The sequence below is a fragment of the Puma concolor genome, chromosome B3 (genome assembly GCF_028749965.1).
Source record: "Puma concolor isolate L17-30 chromosome B3, mPumCon1.1.hap2, whole genome shotgun sequence".
NCBI lineage: Eukaryota > Metazoa > Chordata > Mammalia > Carnivora > Felidae > Puma > Puma concolor.
Genome location: NC_141672.1, coordinates 30,559,816 through 30,582,170, shown reverse-complemented (window position 1 = coordinate 30,582,170; position 22,355 = coordinate 30,559,816). Strand labels below are relative to the sequence as shown.

Here is a 22,355-nt window from a genome sequence, read left to right as displayed (position 1 = left end):
GTTGGGGAGATACTTTGAGATTATGCAAATAATCTCACCAATTGGCACCAATTGGTTGTTCTTGCTTACAACAACCCAAAACAGTGATGTTCGCCTATTGGTGATTTCCCTCTTCCCTCTACACTTATTAATTGGAATTCTACGCTGAGAAAGAGTTTAACTCTTCCCTATTTATTTATTCAAATTTTTAAATAGCAGTATGGATTTTGTTCTTCGGATTTTAATGCAACACAATCATTATTGACTTTGTTGCTCAAATTATCCCAGATTTGCCATTAGGAGTTCCTTCAAGTTAGTTCCTGTGTCCTTTAGGCATGCTTTATCAATTTTTGAGCACTTCCCTACTTTCTAGTACCACAGGATGCTCCAGACTTTTCTCGTATCTCCAGCCCTAGGATCAGCCATTTGTCCAAGGGTTCCTAATTCCTTTTACTGGAGAATGGTATTTAGAAACCAGTATCTGGGTACCATGGATCCTCATCGCTTCTGCGTTATCATTGCTCCTAGGCTCTCCCAGAGAATAGAATTAGGAAGTAAATGTATGTGTAGGTACACGTGTGCACACCTGTATTTATTTCTGTATCTATCTACTATTACATATAGATATACATGTATACATGTAGAGAACTATACACACACACACACATACACACACATCTTATATAAAATATATAAGCATATAGATACACAATATGTTATATCAAAAATCACAAATTTATCCTAACACCCCTATTCTACCCCCAACACCACAGGATTCAGTCTAGCCTTCCCTCTCTGTTTGACTCTTCTTTCTGTGACATGGAGAACACTGGCTCTCATTACCACAATATATACTTATTGGTTCGGACCTGTACATACATAAGGTAGTTTCAGAATGACTAACTTATGTGCCTGTAAGAAACAAATTTACTAACTAGGGTATGATATTTATAGTCTTTCTACCTTTAGCCTTAAAACACATAGTCGTGTACTGCTTTCTCAAGTTACTAAAGTTAGTTCTTTGCTTCCCCACCCTTCAGGATGGTTATGCTATCTATTTACATTAGGTTCATTTGCTACTGTTCATGTTCCAGCTTCAGTGCCCACCCCCCCCCCCAACATCCTGGTTGATTTTAGTATTTTCCTGTAATAGGGTATGTACAACATTACCTTGGTCCTAAGTGTCAGCGCTATACAAAAAGGCATTCTCAGAGAAGTGCTATCCAACCCCTATTTCCCTGTTCTTTCTGCCCCATCCCCTCCCACTGCTGTAGGTAACCAGTCTCTTTAGTTTCTTGTTTATCCTTCCTGTATTTCTTTTATACAAGCAAACAGATATATATATTTTTTTCCTATGCCTTTCTTATAAGAATGGCAGCATACTATGGATACAGATTTTGTGTTGACGTCGATTTTTTCATTTAATGATACTAAACGTAGAAATTCCATATCAATTTATAAAAATCTGCCTCATTTTTCTTTATAGCTGCAAGTATTCCAGTGATGGCTATGCCATCATTTATTCAGTCATCCTTCTGCATGTGAACATTTAGGTCATTTCCAATATTTTATCACTATAAACAATGCACCCATGAATAACCTTACGCACATGTATCTTCATAGTGTTATAAGTATACCTTCATGGTTAGATTCCTAAAGATGAGATTGCTGAGTCAAAAGGTAAGTGCGTAGTGGTTGTGTTAGGCAGGCATTGCTAAATGTCCCTACAAAAGAGTGGTACCACTTTGTACTCCCACTGACAATGTATGAGGGTGCCAATTTCCCCACAGCTTCATCAACAGAATGTATTCTCATACTCTTTCTTCCCAGTTTGACAGGTAAGAAATAGTATCCCAGCCTTTTTTCCATTTGAATTTTTTAAATTATGAGTGTGTTCAGACATTTTTTTTTTCAAATGTTTCAGGTCTATTTTTACATCTTTTGTGACTCTTCTTTCATGTTTTTACCCATTGTCTTTGTTTTTAATTTATTTATTTAAATTCGAGTTTAACATACAGTGTAGTATTGGTTTCAGGAGTAGAACTTAGTGATTCATCACTGACATGTAACACCCAGTGGCCATCCTAACAAGTGCCCTCCTTAATGCCCATCACCCATCTAGCCCACCCCCTCCACCTCCCATTTTCTATCAGGTCTCTGGTCCCTTGTCCCTCAAATGTTAAGAGTTCTTTATATGTTAGGGGTATTAGCTCTTTATTTGTGGCATATGCTGCAAATATATCCTCCCAGTGTGTTAGCTGTCTTTTTACTTTATCATGGTTTTTTACTATGCAAATTTTTTTAATGTTTATTCATTTTGAGAGAGACAGAGAGAGACAAAGGGATTTAGAACAGGAGCAGCGGAGGGGCAGAGGTTGGAAGAAAGAGAATTCCAGGCAGGCTCTGCACTGTCAGCACAGAGCCTGACGCAGGGCTCAAACGCACGAACAGTTAGATTATGACCTGAGCCAAAATCAAGAGTCAGACGCCTAACCGACTGAGCCACCCAGGCAACCCTACTATGCAAGTTTTTCTGTAGCCAAATCTGTCAGTATTTTCTTTTATTGCTTCTTAATTCTGAGTCACAGAAAATCTTTCCTTATATTTAGACTAAAGAGGAATTCACCCATGTTTTCTTCTAATACTAACATGGTTTTATTTTTTATATTTAGATCCCCAGTCCATTTACAGACTGTTCTTATATATTATGTGAGATATGGACCTAATTTTATCTTTTACAAAATGATTACCCTATTGTGTCAGCACCATTCATGAAAATGTTATTAGAGGCAACCTTTATCCTAATACCAAAGGTCCATAGATAGCTGGGTCAGTCTATGGGTTTCTTTTCTATTCCATTAGTCTATTTGTCTATACTGTTTTAACCAGAGGCTTTATAGTAAATAAATAATAACTGATAGGGCTAGTCTCCACTCATAATTTGTTGTTTTCAGTGTTTTCTTGACTATTCTTGCATATTTATTTTTCCACATGAACTTTAGTATCAATTTGTCTAATTTCATAGAAGAGCTTGTTTGGTATTTTTTTGGGGTTTGAATTAAATTTGTAAACTCAGGAAGAACTGACATCTTTCTAATGTTGAATCATTCTATCCAAGATCGCAAAAATGTCTTTCCATTTGCTCAAGTCTACTTCTGGGCTTTTTCAAAAGTGTTTCAAACCTGTTTTTGTTTTTTCAAAAAAACCTTTTTTTCCCCTTTATATGGGATTTACACATTATTGTTAAGCTTATTTCTAAGTATTTCTTCTTTGTTGCTATTGTAAATGGGATTGCTGTACTATTGTATCCTAACTGGCTGTTATTTGTGCATGTGAAGGCATATATATATATATATATATATATATATATATATATATATATATAATCAATTCCCATATATACTATATTATAATATATATTTTTTTAATATTAGAGCCAGAGAGAAAGAGCCTGAATTTGATGAGGATTCTAGTTCTAAGCACCAATTAATTTTTGTGTGGTAATTTTATCAGCAGATAACATCCTGCTACCTTTAATGTTTGAGGTAACTTTATCATTGCTTCTCTAGGGTTTTCCAGATATACTATTCTAGTTTGTGAATTAGAGTTTTGCTACTTTGTTACCATTCTTATACCAGTAGTTGATTTCTCTTGTCTAATCACATTAGTTAATATCTCTAGAATGATGGCAAATAATCATGGAAATAGTGGGCATCCTTACTTGGTTCCTGATCTTAGTAGAAATGCCTCTAGTGTTTCCCCATTAAATAAAATAATGGATTTAGTTCTAAGGTATAACAAGTTTATCATATTAAGAAATATCCCACAGGGGCGCCTGGGTGGCTCAGTCGGTTAAGCGTCCGACTTCAGCTCAGGTCACGATCTCGCGGTCCGCGAGTTCGAGCCCCGCGTCGGGCTCTGGGCTGATGGCTCAGAACCTGGAGCCTGCTTCCGATTCTGTGTCTCCCTCTCTCTCTGCCCCTCCCCTGTTCATGCTCTGTCTCTCTCTGTTTCAAAAATAAATAAACGTTAAAAAAAAAAAAGAAATATCCCACAATTCCTGATTTGTTGAGTGTTTTTTTTTAAGTCACGAATAGGTGTTGAAACTACCTTGTGATTTTGAAAACTGATAAATAAAGGGAAAGAACCAAGCATTTATCCTACCTTTTCTATATAATCTAAACTTGAGAGTAACCAAATATAAGGTTGGAAAAGTTTCTCTTTGCAGAAATTCTACTTTGCAGTAATTCTACTCCAGCTAGTAAACAAAGAAGAAATTATAAAATAAGAATATCACTATTTTGCAACCTCTAATGACACAGTCAGTCTAGGGGCACCTGAGTGGCTCAGTGGTTGGGTGTCTGACTCTTGATTTTGGCTCAGGTCATGGTCTCACGGTTCATGGGTTCAAGCCCCATGTCAGGCTCTGCACTGACAGTGTAGAACCTGCTTGGGATTCCCTCTCTCCCTCTCTCTCTGCCCCTTCCCCGCTTGTGCTTGCTCACTCCACTATCTCTCTCAAAAATAATAAACATTTAAAAAATAATCAATCAAGTTGAAGATCATCAATAGCTTCTACATTCACAAAAAGAAATATACCAGGCATTAACTACTTCCTGATGAAAGAATACACACTACTTATGAAGTAGTCTTGAGATATATATGTGTGTGTGTGTATGAGTACATATATACATATATACATATATATATATGTATGTATAATCAATTCCCATATATACTATATTATAATATATATTTTTTAATATTAGAGCCAGAGAGAAAGAGCCTGAATTTGATGAGGATTCTAGTTCTAAGCACCATATACAAGAGATATAAGAGACAGAGGGAAATGTCAAACACCGGTATAGGGATGTAGTCAGTAAAAATACAGTCCTGGGAAACTCGGCTGAACAAATTAACTGATTTCTTAAACAAAAATTCAAGGGGGAAAAAAGAGAGCAAAATGGAGGGGAAACATACATGCTAAAAAAACTTTAAAGACATATCAACTAATTGCAATGTATGAGCCTTATCTGGATCCCAATTCAAATAAACGAGCTACAATAAAAAAACATTTAAGACAGTTTAAGGCAAGGCAACACTGAAGACAATTGCGGCAATAGGAATGTTAACTGGATGTTTGGTTATATTAAGGAATTATTGATTCTTTTTTAGTTATGTCAACATTTTTGTCACTCTTGTTAAAAAGTAAGTCCTTATCTTTTGGGGAAACATGAAATATTTACAGGTAAAGTGATATTATGACTGGGATTATGTGGGAGGATGTGGGAGGATTTATAAAACAAGACTGGACAGTATTGATCATAGTTGAAGCTGGTGGTAGGGTCTATCAGTTTCATTATTTTCTGTACCTTTGTATAAGTTTGAAATCGTCTATAACAAAAAGTGTGTTTTTTTTAAATTCTGCATTTATTAGAGTTAACGTTTAGACCCAATGAGATCACGTACTCTGGAACATGGTGTAAATGGTCAGGCACATCCCAACCATAAGCAGTGGGCACCACTGTCTGTCACTGAACCCTCAAGGGAAAGTGGCAGTGAGGTAGCCTCTGGCTGTCACCTCCTACACCTCCCTCCACAGGCACAGAGAGCACCCAAGGTCCCTGTTGGGCAAGGAGGGGTTCTGACATTTTCCCCAGGAGCCCAGTGACAAGATTCCTTCCTTCTTTTCCACCCCTCTAAGGATTCCCAGACCCTTGGATTTCTCCCTCCTGCAAGGCAAGTCCCAAACTCACATCATTCTCCGAGGTCCCACAAAGGATGCAGGATTTGCACTCTATGCACTGCCACTTGTAGGTCTTGACGGCCTCGGTCATGTTCAGGGTGAACTGCAGGCAGGTTGGGTGACCTGCAAGAAGCAGAAATGGCAGCATAAGGGCCACAGGATCTGACCTGTCACCCCTCAACATCACTTTAACCAAAAACACATTTATGCCCAACGTAGAGGAAGGGCAGGTAGCACAGGCTGGGGAAAAACTGGGCCCCTACCTACACCCCTCACAGCCACCTGCAGTTACATCAGATCAAGGCCCAAGAGAGATATTGGCATTAACCCTGTTACCGGGGATAGATGCCATCCACGTCCTCTTGCCCTAAGAGTCGCGTCCCCTTGAAGGTGTAACCGGTCGATGAGGACAGAAAGTGGCGATCAGAGAGGAAGAGAAGGGAAATTGTGGAGTGTACTTTACAAGGCAGCACCATGAAAGTGACCAGCATTTCGACCCAAACCTCAGCATCAACCGTGACAGGAGCAACACATAAGAGCTGTTTGGAGCTAGGCCTTCCAACCTGCACAGTTGTCCACATTCACACTGCCTCCAGGCACAGGGAGGAGGTCAGAAGGAGTGTGTGAGCTTTCCCAGGGCAGAGTTCAGGGGCTCTGAGAAATAGCACTGCACTGCTATGTAAAGAATCCATGCCCACACCCAGGACACTAGTGGAAGTCCACGCCCTGCACGGTAACAGGAACCATGGAGGAGAGCGGCCTGGCAGGCAGGGCAAAAAAGTGTACCATAGCATCACAATGACCAGGTCTATCCACTGGTCCTTACTCTTCTCCATCCCAAGTATCATGTTAGCCAAACCATTAGCAAATCAGGGGTGGACACTAATTGGGGATGGACATTAAGCTGTGACCTAAGAGCACACAGTCCCAGTGGCCCATCATCCAAGGCTTGGCATGAAGGGCTGGACTCTCTTTGCAGCCATGGCACACCCAAAAGAGAGATGCCAGCCCTGAGAGAGCAGCTATGAGCCATAGAATGTGAAGACTCTTGGCCTTCTATTTGGCAGGGAAGAGAAACTTGGGTGATGTTCCCAGGTTTTGCAGGAATCTGCCCACAGCACCCAAGGCAATGTCCATGACTGACTCTGTCACAAAAGAACTGGGAGCTCTGCTGGGGGTTCACCCTTTTCCAGAGCCCCCAGCTCCACCAAACCCACCACATAGTGTATTGCATTGCTTCTTGCTTGTAAGGGAACGTGTTCTCCCAAAGAAGAATACTACAGAGAGGGGACACCAGTTAGAGCCAGTCCTACCAACCTAGTACCCTCCACAGGTAGTCAGGACCCCACATGGTAGCACCACCCCTTGGCAAAGCCACATCCCAGAAGGAGGTCCCCATTTCCTCCCTTCCAAATATTCAGAGGGCTGGTTACATTGTGGTCATTCAGGAACATGCTGTCTATTCAGTCAACATAAGGATCCTTCAAATATGAGCGTCCACAAATATAAATCTCATGGAGTCCTCTCTGAGAGAATAAGAGTGGGGATGGAAATGACTCATCAGTGCGGAGCACGGGGGACACTTAGCAAGGAACACACAGAAGCATCGAGAGAGGGCAGATCTAAAAGCTTTTCAAGGACTCACCAGGTGCCATCCAACTTAGAAGTTCCCACAGCTCTGAATTAATAAGGCTCTCAAAGTGCCACCATGGCAATGACCCAGAGAGAAACAAGCCCAGATGAATATCCAGCTGATATTCTTGAAAACATCTCAAAGATCTGTCTAAGAATGACACAGGGTTGTTCTCAATTCCAATCTCCCAGAAAGAATACTGGGGTGGGAATGAGAGAGAAAACACCAGCTTGAGGCTCTGAGTGGTATGGGCTGTGGATGTCCAGGTTCTCAGACAGGGCACCCTTGGGTAGGTTGAAGATGAGTCCATGGAGCAGATACCCATATATGCAAGTCGATTTTGCCCAGTTCTGTGGCTTCATCCCAGCCACAACCAGCTGTCTTGAGATAATTGTTCATTAACTTAACAGGCATTCCCTGAGCACCTGCTAGGCCACTCATTGCATTAGACAAAAAAAGATACAGTGGTGAGCAAGGCACCCCAAACCCCTCTAATGCAGCCAGAGAGAACTCAAATTAATAAGCTACATGCACACTTACCGTTGTGTGATAGGTTCCATGAAGGAAAATCATAATGAAACAAACCACAGTAGAACCTCACCTAGTCAGAGATGTCAAGGAAACCATCCAAGCAAGATCTTTAAGCTGATACCTGACAGATAAAGGGGACTTAGCTGGTTTGGAGGAGGGAGGGTGAGAGGCAGTAGAGAGGTACCTGGAGCCAGATTACACAGGGACCTAGAGCCCTTATTTAAGGATTCGGGGCTTGAAAATCATTAAAGGGTTTTAAGCAAGGCGTTGACTGGATCACACTGTGTTTTAAAGGAGCATTCTTTAGCATGAGAGACCTTTGGGGTGATGAAGCGGTCTGTACCTTGATGGTGGTGGCGATTACATATGTGGAAGATTGCATAGAGCCGTACATATACACACATGAGTACTCATGCATGTGTATGCCTGTAAAACCAGTAAAATGTGAATAATTGCATCGATGTCAGTTGCCTGGCTTTGAGAGTGTACTATAGTTATGTAAGCCGGTACCATGGGGAGAAACAGAGCAAAGGGTGCACGGGACCTCTGTGTAATATATTTTTGTAACTTTCTAAGAAGCTATCATCATTTCAAAATAGAAAGTTGAAAGGATATTTTTAAATAAGGAAAGCACAAATAAAGATTCAAATCATCAAAAAGGAAGGTAGGAAGGAAGAAGCTGCTGTCTAAGAAAAGAATGTGTTGGGGAACAGGGGGAAAGGGAGGTACAAGAATTGCTGCCAGGAAGCCAGTCAGAAGCTACTGGGAGAGAGACAAGGATGGTTAAGCTAAGGTGGAGATTTCAGAGTATTAAAGAAATCACTGATAGGACTCAACAACTGTTTGAATGTTGGGAGTGTGGGGAGAAAGAGATGATGAGAATATTCTCAAGGTTCTGGATCTAAGAACCTGGGTGGGTTATGCAATAGCTTTACTCAGACGAGAAAGACTATAATAAGCATAGAAGGACTTGATGCAGAGCAGGGAGAGAGGACTTCTCTCTGTCTGGGGCATGTTGAACTTGGGAAGTTTGGGAGACTTCTGGTAGAAATGTCAAGTGGAGAGTCAAATATATGGATTTATAACTCTAGAGAGAAACATGGACTAGACATATAAATTTAGGAGCCGTTGCTAAATAGGTGGTCATCGAAACCATGAGAATTAATGAAGTCATCGAAGAGAAGGGCAAAGGGAAGAGAAAGGATGAGGAGAGAACAGAGGGGAGAGAAAAAGGTCTAGGACTGCACATAGAGAACTCAACTATTTAACAATGAAAAGAAAGAACCAAGAGAGGAGACTGGCAAGGATGGCCAGGGAGGTAGATACAAACTATGCAAGCATGGGGTCAGAGCAGACAAAAGAAGAGATTTCAAGGAGAAAGGGTGGTCAGTTGTGTTGACTTCCACAGGTTCTTGGTTTATCATTGCTTAATAAAGACCCAGAGTGAGGGAGTGTTGACAGATCAGAGCAAAAGCTGCCCTACTAATAGTAACACTCCAGGAGTGTCATCTTCCCTAGGAAGGAAGGTCAGCACATTCCAGAACATGACATGGAATTCAGTAGCCAAATGTGCATGTGGGGCTGCCTCTGTGGGTAGGGATGGAGGGTGGCATGTGTACTTTGTGCCAACAACATTCCACAAATATTTATTAAGAGCTAATTCTATATTCAAGTTCTCTTAGACCACTGTGCCAAGCTCTGAAGACATTTTCTGGAATAGCTTTGGACCAGTGAACAGTAGCAAGTGGTTTCTGGAAACTCCTGTTGGAAGTCTCTGAAAATATCCTATGGGCTTTTTCTGTGTTTCTGTATTGAGAAAGTCATCAGGGTCCCCAAAGGGAACAAAGCTCACACAGCCTACCCCCGACTCCTAACACCCCCAGTAAAATGCAGAAGTAGGATTAGCCTCAGCACTAGCTACAGAGCTCTGTCAGCTCAAAATTCAAGGCATCACTGAAGATCAAGAGGAAAGTAGAGAATGCAACGTCTTAGCTGGGGAGGGTGAGGCACAAGAAGTTAAGTCACACAAGCAGCCATTAGCAGGTGCAAAAATTATGTCTAAAACTAAATCCTCTGTGTTGTCACAACAGGTTGACTGCCTGTTGTCTGTCTCTAATAACTGGAAAAATCATTTGCTAGATAAAACTGTAAGAATACAAATTCTTATCTACCATAGAAATGACTGAAATAATGCATACTGTTGGACAAAGGAAAAAGTTTCTAAGGAAAATGCTAGTAACCCATTCCTGAGTTTGAGTCCGAAAACTCCTCATTTTTGCCCAGAACTACTTTCTAAAATCCTTGGAAGTAAGACAGTAGATATAGTCTTCCAATTCAAGGGTAGAAAAAAGAGACACATTGGTGTAAAAAAAATTTTTACTTATAGTCACTTGCTACTTAAAGATGCCCATTTCAACTCTTTTGTAAAGTTAACTATCATTCTGTAAGGCATTTGCTTGGAAATTTAGTTTTTCTTATCTCCAACCTCCTTAAAGCAAGGAATACCTGTACTGCTATTTAAATAGCCCTATGGAGGGGCGCCTGGAGGGCGCAGTCGGTTAAGCGTCCGACTTCAGCCAGGTCACGATCTCGCGGTCCGTGAGTTCGAGCCCCGCGTCGGGCTCTGGGCTGATGGCTCGGAGCCTGGAGCCTGTTTCCGATTCTGTGTCTCCCTCGTTCTCTGCCCCTCCCCCGTTCATGCTCTGTCTCTCTCTGTCCCAAAAATAAATAAACGTTGAAATAAATAAATAAATAAATAAATAGCCCTATGGAGTGAAGGGGAAACAACCCTTCCCAGGTCTCTGTGGGCGAGATGAATCAACAGGACATTTATAAGATTCCAATTACCAAAATGAATTTAGAAAGTGCTGCAGTGTGAATGACTCATCCCAGCCAGATCATTAGAAACCAAGTCCTTCCTGAGTGTTCCACCAAATTTCTTCCATCGGGAGGGCTCAGTAAATCTTCTGCCTGCTTATTTAGTTGGTCCTATAGTGACTTGGTGTGAAGATGCATTCCTAATCCAGCTCTAACTCCTTCCAAAATTGACCTCCATCCTCTGTAAAAGTTGAAAAAAATTTAACACATGGTCACCAACGTGCTAGAAACCTAACTTCTGAACAGTGTTTTCAGACAATAGGAATTTGGCTCCAGGGTGCTATTGCAGAAGGTAGCAAGAAAGGGGAAACCAGTAGGATTTAAGAAGCTTCTCAGAAAAGAACAGACTAAGAGAGTGAATGAGACTAAGGTGAATGCACTATAACCTACCGAGCTCAGTAAAAAAAAGAGAGGGCTGGCATCTGAAAGCAGTGACAACTCCCTCGCCACTTGAAGAACACAGCTCATGACTTCTCAGAACCCCTGGACTAGCTATGGAGAATGTTCCAGGGACAGCAAACGGGATTTCATGGTATTTGAGTGAGAAGGCACACAGATAAATATCCAGGCAAAAACCAGTTTCACACTCACATCTCTTCCTACACATGCTCATATACAACTGCCCACACACATGGGTATTTCCAACCTTTCAGAGACGAAAATATGTAAGTATACCTTGTTGATTAAGCTCACATTACGATTGTGACTTAGAAGTTACCAGAAGTCATTAACCAGTCAATATCACTCTACAGATATGCAGCACAGTGAGAAAAACACAGTTCATTTTCAACAAACCCTGGGCAAAGCTGGACAAAGTGCTGTGACACATATCTCTTATATTATGACCCTTATTAAGAGAGTTTTTTACTTCATCATCACCAATATTAATTTGGACTAGGCTAAGCCACATTGCTGATTAAATGACAGCTCCAGAAAAAAAAAAAAAAACCCACAGCATTATCTTGCTAGCTATGTGCTAAAAATATAAATAAAACAGATACAAATAACTGTGGAACTAGCATAGTCTATTATTTATTCATTGTGAAATTATAAACACCTAATTATATTTTATTTCCTTATTTATCAGTGTTGATCTCTTAAAAACCAATTTCTCAGGAAAGAAAAACCTAAATATCCATGATTTCCAGGCAAGTAAGTGCAAGCCTCAAATTGCACTCATTGGTCTGATGCTTAGTTTATAGAAATTACATTATATAAAATATGTAGGATCAATTCCAGTCTGAAATAGCACCAAAATCAGGTCTCCATGGGCATTCATTAAAAAATAATTTGGCTCAAATTTCTAACAGTTTCCTATATTCATACACACATAAAGTTTCTAATATTTACATATTGCAAAAATATGTAAGAAGCTTTAGCTGAAGAATTATGCAAAGTGCAGTCAAATTGGAATCATCCATGCTAAAGAGTAATTTGAGGAGAAAAAAATATTACTAGCTCACTCTGGGAAGCCTCTCATTCAATCAGATCCATTCATTCTCACTTATTCTCTCTCCCTTACTCCTGTCTGTCTCTCTCTGTCGCTGTCTCTGTCTCCCCCTCCCTCTATTTCTCTCGCTCTCTCCTTTCCACCCCCCTCCACTCTGAGACTCAGCTTGTCAGGTAGAGGGAATGAGGCTCTGAATCATTATACTTCTTCTGTAAAGGGGAGAGCCAATTCTGAGCAATCGAGAATTCAACCCCTGCACACACATATTATCACAAGTATGTTAACCAGGCACTGCTTCTTCACATAGCTTATTTCCCAGGCCCTGCTTTGTAAACCTTCTGTAGTGGTCTGCAGGTTCAACTCTCATCTGCCCCAGCGTTACTTCTAACGCTAAGACATCCACAAATCAATGACACAATAGCATTCCAGAGGCACCCGTGTGGCTCCCTTTTTTCCTCATCGTTTTTAATGTACTTCAAAGAAGACAAAGAAGAGAAGGAGAGTAGAAAGGGTAAAGACCAAACAGACAAACATGCATTAAAAATAAATGACGGTATGAGCCATAGCTGCCTTTTGCTTGGGCAACACTTCATTGTGCAGCAGGTTCAACTAGTCATAGAGGTCTGCTCATCCTCCCTCAAAGCTGCCAAACTCTAGGGCACCCAGATGTCTTGTGCAAGGCAAACCACAGACATTATTACACTGGTCATTATTATCAATAACTATATAAAGCATATTCATGCAAAAGCATTAGAGGCACATTTAGTGGGCTAAACAGCTAAGGGCTTGTGGCATCATTCTCAAAGTGCCCTAGAAATCCTACCCCCCTCCAAGTTTTCATGGTCAAGAATAGTTCAAGACAGGGCACCTGGGTGGCTCAGTCTGTTAAGCGTCTGACTCTTGACTTTGGCTCCTCATCATGAGTTTAAGCCCCTCATCAGGCTCAGTGCTGACAGCTCAGAGCCTGCTTGGGATTCTCTCTCTCCCTGTCTCTCTGACCTTCCCCTGCTCACTCTCACTCTCTCTCTCTCTCTCTCTCTCTCAAAATAAATAAATAAATAAACTTAAAAAAAAAAAAAAAAGAATGGTCCAAGATAGAGTCTCATCTATAAACCTGAAGGCATGTGGTTGATCGTCTTCAAGTGAAATAATGGAATAAGTCAGCCTTGACCTGGACTTATATAACTTACCTGATTGGCCCAGGTGAGGACCAAGGCACAGCATTAGAAAGAAGTCAAGAGCCATGGTAATGATCCCAGCATCCCTAATGAGTCACTGCAGGTGAGGACCAAGGATAATTTATCCATTCACTCATTCCCTCGATAGTATTGTTGAATAAATGAATGTGGTGGGCACTCTTCTAGGCATTGGGGATACAGCAGCGAGAAAAACCAAACCCTGCCCTCATGGAGCAAGTACCACAATTTGAGATATATTGCAGCATCTGAGCCCTTGTCCCTTGGACAAGTCATTTTGCCTCTCTGAGCACTAGTTTTCCAATACATTAAATGAAAGGATAAAAACCTGCTATCCATAAAGCTGTAGCTCTGTGCCTATGCCACTCACAAACAGTATTTTTAGAGATATCATTAATCCCAAATTGCCCATCTGGTTGGTGGGATAAACAAAGCTTCTAAAGTTGCCAGCTAAAACTCAAAGGGAAAACAGGAACTAAGAAGGAAATTAAAACAAGCAGTTAGTGCTGCTAGATTCATGTCAACTTTTCCATTGGGCTAGCCCAGTATTAGTCCAATACCATGATAGAAAGCAAAAGAAATCTAGAAACCTAAAGCACTTCCATCGACCACACCACCTATCCCCATGCAATAAGTTGGACTTCTTCAGATGTGCTGTCAATGAATCTGCAGACAGAGGCCTTGGGAAAGTTTTCATCCGTGAAGAATATTGGACCTGGGTCGAGCTGGTCATGTGACAGTGGGCAGGTATTGCAAGGCCGGCAGTGGAAGAAGAGGGTCACCAACACATATTCAGGAGAGAGGACAGGCTGGAGATGTAGATTTAGAAATAATCCAGTGTGGGTGGTAGATGAAACCTTGGCACTTGGTGAAATATTCAGGGAGAGACCACAGAGTAAAATATTAAAGGGATTTTGTTGGAAGGAGAGGGAAGGGTAACCATTGGAATGAAGCAATTCAGGCTGATTTGACTTTCAAAACTTTAGCTGGAAGTGTAGATTATAGGCAACCATCTGCCAGTGATGTTTGCTCCACAACAGTATGTGGAGGCCAGACTGAATCATTGTTCAGAGCCAAACATCAATATCAGATGTGAATCCCTGACAGTGGCTGTGCATTTAGGGCCTCTCTGGACATTAGGAGCATCCAGTCATGGGTGTTGGCTAAAGGCTCTGGGTTTTCCTTGGAAACGTGAGCCTGAAGAAAAAACTGTTGCTCATGTTAGAGACTCTGTAATCCCTGTGCTTCCTTCTTGAGGGTTTTGTGGTATAACTGATGGGTAGCTGTTGGAAAAGAGCAGTTATTCATCAATACTTGATTACCTGTATCCTCTGGCTGTCAATCTTCCATGAATTAGAAGATGGATTCATGGGTGGTCTAATTTCTTGAGTTGTCTGAGAACCTATGAGATGGTATTCTAATTTATTTCTTTCAAAAATATTTGAGTTGTACCAAGTCAAAAGAAAAAATATACTTTCTTGTTTTTTTTTTATCCTTTTCTATGTGACACTGGGAAGAAATCATAGAAGTGCCTGGAAGCAGAGGAGTGATACTATGCCTGTGACACTTTGTTTTACGTTTGATTTTTAAATCACTTTTAGTCAATTTTTGAGGGTTCTTCTGGCTGCAGTTTATTGCTTGTGATCAGGTTCTTACAGAAAAATAATTCTATCTAATTTGACCAAATTCACTGAGCACCTACAAACTGCTAGGAACTGTACTAAGTGATAAAGTTTCAAAAACAAATGAGACATGGGTCCTGCCTCGAGCAGCTCAAGTTTAGGAGGTGTGATAGGCAGCCTGTAAGATGGCCACTAACCCCCCCCCTTTCCTGGTATTTATAAGCTTATATAATTCTCTCCTCTTGAGTGTGGGCTGGACTTACTGAATCATCTCTATCAAGTAGAATATGAGAAGTGATGGGATGTCCCTTCTAATATTGAGTAATAAAAAGACTGTGGCTTGCATCTTTGGCATACTCTCTTATGTTTTCTCACAAACCGCTCTAAGGGAAGCCAGCTGTTGTGTTGTGAGATGATCTATAGAGAGGTCTATATTGCAACAAATAAAGGGAGGCCTCAGTCCAACAGTCTTGGAGGCAATGAATCCTGCCATAACCATGTAAGTGAGCTTAGAATTAGAACCTCTCCTGTAGAGCCTTCAGATGAGATCACAGCCCTAAATGATAAGTTGACTGCCACTTCATGGGAGACCTTGATCCAGAGGCACCCGGCTAAACCATGTATGTTCCTGTCCACAGAAAGTATGAGGTAATAAATGCTTATGGTTTAAGCTATTAGGTTTTGGAGTAATTTGTTATACAGCAACAAATAACTATTATAGGTCGTATTTTTTTTAATGACTATAATACAATATACCTAGTACTATAAAAGGGAATGAATAAAGTGATTACAGATGGAGAAGCAATAAATAAGGGGGGGTGGGGCTTGGGAAAAGCCTGAGAGGAGGTAGCATTTGATCTGGGCCTTGAAAGATGAAGAATTATTTGCTAAGTGGGAAAAAAGAGAGAGAGAGAAAAGAGCATTACAGAGTTTAAGGTGCATGGTCCACTTAAGCAAAACAGCATATCTCAAAAAGAACAGGATAAAAGGCAAGTGGCAGAAGATAATGCTAAAAAGGTAACAAGAAAGATTGTCAAGGGTCCCTTATGCAGGCATGGAGATCTGAATTTGACTCTGTAGGCACTGAGAAACCCTCAGAGATTTTTAAGCAAGGACCTGATTTGCTTACATGCATGCTTTGGAGAGATGACTCTGGTGGCAGGGCAAAGGGTAGATTAGTGGAGATGGCTGGGGCCAGATGATCAGTTACAATACCACTTATTCTACAAATTTTTATTGAGCACTTGTGATGTGCCAGGCACTGTGGAGAGTGCTAAGCAATGAGTTACACAGACAAAAGTTCTACTAATGTTGAGCTTAGGTTCCAGAGTGGGGGCACTAGTCCAGGACCAGCTTTATAACTGCAGGAATAAATCAGGGAAACGTTTGAGGGGTATAACTGGTCAACAGAACATGATTCTTACCTGGATACAGGTGTGAGCAAGAGGAAGGACTCAAAGATGACACCAAGATTCCTAGATTGGGCTGAAGAGTGGATGGGCCACACTGTTAGCTGAGATGGGTATGGAGGGCTTGCAAAGAGTAATATAGATTCAGTTTTGGCACATGGCACTTGTGCAAGTGAGACATTTGGTGAAGATGTCCAGTGTCAGTGAGAAAATATGGGTCTATGTTCAGGAGAGAGGACAGGCTGAAGATGTAGATTTATACATCATCAGGTAGGGGCGGTAGATGGAGCCCTGGCACTTGGTGAGATACCTGGGTAGAGACCACAGAGGGAAGGGCGGGGAGGGTAACCACTGGAACCGAAGGCATCGCAGGGCATCGACAAGAGAACTCAGTGAGAAAGAGACTACGTTGTCACAAAAGGGCCAGGAGAGCCCGGAGAGAGTCCTTCAAGGCATCCAAGGAAAAGGAAAGGATGGCCACACCATCAAGTGAGAGAGGAGGGAAGATAAGAACTGAAGAGAACAAGCCATTGATCACTGGACAAAGTGGTCTCTGGGAGTAGTGCACCCTCACGCCTCTCTGGATGGCTGGATGTTTTCAGCATTGTAGAGGGAAGAATTCACGAGAAGATTCTCTTGCAACATGCTTCTCCTTCCACAGGCTTTGTCCTTCACTCTCAAGCTTGGAAATGCCATATGAAATAGTCTCAGGAATACTGTCTGTATCTGTTTCCATTCATTGTCAGTTTTTGACAGAGATTCCACGGCCAAAGTTAGAGCCTACCAGGATCAGTTTCCATCCTGTCCTCAGAGATGCATCAAGTCTCTGGAAGCCAGTTCTTTCTCTCTAACCTTGGACTGAAGCTCTTCAGTCCCCAGTTTCAGACCCCTGCCTGCAAGTCTGGGGCAGGTCCTGGTGGAGGCTTCTCCCACAGCCCAGAGTCTGGTCAGGTGGATCTGCATATTCTCCAGGAATTCCCAGATCCAGGAGGGAAGTTGTTGGCACAGACAGGAGAGCAGCAGACTGAATGGTGAGGAGAGGGGAGGATGGAAATGATCACCAGGCAGCAATGTTGGTGACTGTGGTGCTTTTATAAAATGTCCACAAATTCTTTAATCCTCCTTTTTTCAAGAGTTGGAAGCTAGTCTCCAAACATTGAATGTGGGCTAGACTTAATGAGCTGTTTTAAGAAATAACAGTAAAAGAGGAAGTAACAATATGTAATTGTGGAGTCTATATTATAAAAAGGTAACTCAGGTTTCCATTTTGATCTCTTCCTCCCTCTCCTCCACCCTCCCTCCCTGCCTCCTTCCCTACCCTCACTCTGGAGAAAGTCAGCTGCTACATTACCAGGTGCCCAATGGAAACACCTACATGGCAAAGAACTGAGAGTGGCCTCAAGCCAACAGCCAGCAGAGAACTAAGGCCCTCAATCTAACAGCCTGAGATGAATGGAGGCCCATCAACAACACGTGAACAAGCGTAGAAGTGACTCCTTCAGCCCTAGTCAACCCTCGAGATGACTGCAGTCCCATCCAACATCTTGCCTACCACCTCATGAGAGAACATGTGCCAAAACCACCCAGCTAAGTCATTCCCAGATTCCTGACTCCCAGAAACTATAAGATAATAAATGTTTGTTGCTCTAAGCTGCTGAGTTTGGGAGTAATTTGTTACACAGCAATAGATAACTAATACACTGGCAAAGGAGGATCAGTAAGGGGTCTGGTGGGAAGGCTCTAGAAAAGCCAGACATTTGACAAGACTCCTGCTGAGGCAGGATCCCAGCCACAGTGAGGGCCAGTGCTGGGCTAAATAATGAAGGCATAAGTGGGGTTTGGGATTTTATCTAATTTCTCCTCCATGGAGGGCTATTACTTTTTAAAGAAGTCATCTTAAAAGAGCTAAGAGTGGAAACTAAGATAATTTAAAGGGTGACGTGGGAGTGACTAGAAAAGGAAGTGAATAGGTGTGAAACCTCACAATGCAATAGAAACACACCCAAAGCCTTCCTGAGTCCAACCTGTTGGCACAGTGTGGGCCAGAGGGCCCTTCTCTACCATCCAAGCTGCTCCCTTTGGCCTCTGTTCTTGCCCTCCCCTCCCCTGTCTCCCCCTCCCCTTGCTGCACCTTCCTTCCACTTTCCTGAGTCTATCTCACCTCCAACAACATTTCTGTTCAGCTTCCCTGGAACAAGTCCTCCCTACTAGCAAGTCAGGGATTTCCTGGAATTTCAACAAACTGATATGAGCAGAACAACAACCTACAACCAGTATTTTGGCCTAAAGCAAGCAATGCTTGGATATCTTCATGATCATTACTCCTAATATTGTCAAGTAAGCATCTTTCTAGTCACTGGTTTCATTGGATGAAATTATTGATTTCATTATTGGGGGGACAACAATCCTGTGAGGTGGGCAGGTCAGATCTAAATATTTCTGATTTACAGGCAAGGAAGCTGCAGTTCAGAATGGTTCTGGTAACAAGCAAGCAGTGGATACAGGGCTAGGATCCACATCTCCACACTCAAGTCCTTTGGACCCTTTACCTCACCCCATGGTCTCTCACTACGTGGTGTTCCAAGATAGCTGACCCACATGCAGCTGCCCAACTCCATTTCAGGTTCCTTAAGTTGCTAAATATAATAGCATTTTCCCCTTTTATTCACAAGAAGTTCACTAAGGCACTGTTGGTCACTGAATTTCTCTGTGCCTCAGTTTTGTCAGTTTGTACCACCCAAAGATGGTCCAGCTGTCCCCTAAAGCCTTTTTGGCCCTCAATGTTCCATGCCTTGAGAAAAATCTCTCAGAAAGCTGGGCTTCCTCACACAAGAAAAGGCGTCAAAACCTCACCATCTCACAGTGACAAATCCCAGAAATCCCTGGGGAAGAATCGCCCGGGAGCAAGCCAGTCCAGCCCATTCAAAGGGACCCTGCAGGCTACCAGAGGTAGGCCAGCAGCCACTGGTGGCATTACTGGGCTTTGGCACCTAAGAATCTCAACAGAGGTCCCTGACATCACTAGCTACAGCTCCTCTGCCAAAGGCTAGAGAGGGAAGGGGCCATTCCCCTCTTCTCACCTCATCAGCCCACTCAATCCTGCTGGCCAGTTATTCCTGCATGGAACCGGGTGTTCAAGTCCTCCTTAGAGCTACCCTAAGTGGATTGCCCATCATCAGCTCTCCCAGTGGAGCCTCTGAGAGAAACACAAAAAGACATCCGGCAACCAGAGCCAATTTCACAACAGGCCCAGACACCTCCATTACACTGTCAAGCCAAGAAAGGACAGGAGTGTTCCTTATTCACTTTATTTAGAAGAGGAACAAAAGAACATACAGAAGGGCCCCCCCTTCTTGCATTCACCAGACTGTATTGCAGTCATGATGCCTAAAACCCTTATCCTCTACTCTGAACCCCAACAAAGGCTCACCAACTCCTGCCAATCCTCTTCCCTCTTCCCCCTCCAATTTCCCCGAGTCACTAATTCACTTTCCAAATCAAGATGACAGGAGAAAGGAAAATGAGGATGATGATGGTGACAACCAGCCACCCATGAAGCCTCCTACCCAAGCTCCTTGAGCCCCTGAGGTCCCTGATGTCCTTCGACGCTCTCAACAAGAAGGAAACAAAAGTCACACTGAACAGACACTGCTCAAAGGAGAAATATCCGTGGGATCCATGGGATTACGTCAAAACCCAGCACGGTCCAGCCTTGTATTAACTCGGCATTTGCTTCCAACTGCCAGCACAAAAGCACCACCAGCTCGGCACTAGTCCTGCATCTGTGGTCACTCAGTCCAGCTCCCAGATCATTTGGCACCAGCCAAATTCTCATCTAAGATTAATCTGCCTTTCCTTATAATCAAATAAACATTTATCCAACAAATTCATGAATAAGATTGATCTCACTGTTTACTTAGAAAGCTGGAGGAGTTGATTTTACACGGGCTTTATTTTTTCCTCCAGATAAATTAGGGAGTTTAGATAGTACAAGAGAAAGCAAATCAATGGCTATTTTCAGTTACCAGCATCTGTCTTCAGATTTAATAGAAATGATTCTCTAAGACAAGTAGTTTATTCAGTACAATAACACCCATCGATGTTAGAGTACCGCAGAAGGAGAGCCTCTCCTGATACTTTGTAAATGTACACACTTGCCTCACAACTGTCTGAAGATTCACAAAGCCTTTCTGGGTAAGTGATGGTCCACTCCATTTCATAACCAGGGAAACGAAGAGAGTATCTCTGAAATGGCCCTGGTTCACCTGAAGGATTGGTGTGAGAGAATTAGGAATATGTCACCAGAAACCTAACCTCCCTTCAGAGATAACTAAACATGTGTCATATATGCCAGTTTTCCATCCCATACTCATGGCAGACATCACTAATCAATTCGACATTCTCTTCCAATCCTCATGGCTGAGACCTTTGGGTCCTTCTGAACCCAGCACTCCAAGCAACCGTTACCAATCTGAGTTTTCGCATAGAAAGAAAATAGTTGCTACCCCTGAGCTGGAAGATGTTAAGCTTAATAGGTTAAAAGCCTCCTGTGAGAATTAAGGATTCAAACCTCAAGCAGTTCGCCAAATATTTAACTCCTGTTTCCCTTTCTGTGGGTCAGAGACCCTTATCCAAACAACTAGGACTGCCAACCGAACAGTGGCCTTGTTTTGTGGTTGGACTAACAGACAGTATTCCCACAGTCACATACTTCTGTTTTCACAGAAGATGATCTGAAAGACCCTTTCTAAAGACATTTTTTTAAATAGTGGTTAATATTTTTTTAAAACTACGCCATCAGTTATGAGGTACTGACCAACCCCTTCTTAAGTAATTCCTCTGTCTCTCATTGCCTGTGGCAGAAAGTAAGCTCCCTAGTATTACAAGCCTCTTTGCTCTCTGGTCACCACTGACTTTTTAAGATTCATCTTCGGGGCGCCTGGGTGGCGTAGTCGGTTAAGCGTCCGACTTCAGCCAGGTCATGATCTCGCGGTCCGTGAGTTCGAGCCCCGCGTCGGGCTCTGGGCTGATGGCTCAGAGCCTGGAGCCTGTTTCCGATTCTGTGTCTCCCTCTCTCTCTGCCCCTCGCCCGTTCATGCTCTGTCTCTCTCTGTCCCAAAAATAAATAAATGTTGGAAAAAAAAAAAAAAATTTTTAAATAAAAAAAAAAAAAAAAAAAAAAAAAAAAAAAAAGATTCATCTTCTTTCATGACCACTGACCAACTACCACTACACCCTATGCAACAGCCACACAGAGAAGCACTTGAATTCCTCCCTCTCCCCACCCCACCCTCCTCCTCCAAAACCTGCTCTTTTTGCACTTCACACTTTTGCACACAAAGGTCTCTCTCTCCTAGCCTTCAGCTCCCATTCACAGCCAAACTTGTCGAGCAGATGGTCTACACTCTAGCTACATAAAGCACAGTCCATGAACCAGAAGCCCAAGCATCACCTGGGAACTTGTTAGAAACACCCACTCTTGACCTACGACCTTAAATCTGCATTTTAACAAAATCCCTGGGCAACTCATGTGCACAATGAATTTTGAGATACACTGTCCTAAATCCACTCCTTTCCTTTCTGGGATACCCACTCAGTCTTCATTCTCTCTAATCTGACTTCCCTCCCTGCCTCTCCACCAAATCAACTCTCATCGAATGAAGGAAACTGTCAATTCATATACGAATAAAAGAATCAACGAAATACCACCTCCACCTTTTGCCTACCCTTACAACTTCCATTAATCCTTCAAGGCCAGCCCCACTTCAGTAAAGACCCATGCAGACAAGGAAACCAAAGTGCCAAGAGGCTGGGGCAACTGCCAGACAATAGCCAGAGCAAGCTCTCAGCACCCACATTATTCCACCTTTGAGTGACGTCAGGAAAGATGCCCATGACCTCCCATGGCAGGC

The 22,355-nt window shown here is 42.3% G+C and overlaps 1 protein-coding gene across 4 annotated transcripts in view; it reads right to left on the bottom strand.

Annotated features, from left to right (window-relative positions):
• DPF3 (double PHD fingers 3) overlaps positions 1-22,355 on the bottom strand; it is a 268,289-nt gene that overhangs the window by 14,921 nt on the left and 231,013 nt on the right. For all 4 annotated transcript variants that reach the window (XR_015252215.1, XM_025918480.2, XM_086709354.1 and 1 more), the window contains one exon: positions 5,736-5,848. Coding sequence is in view for 3 of the 4 variants with exons in the window: in XM_025918480.2 (XP_025774265.1) it covers positions 5,736-5,848 (113 nt within the window). In the remaining variant the exon portion in view is untranslated. The remainder of the gene's footprint in view (positions 1-5,735; positions 5,849-22,355) is intronic.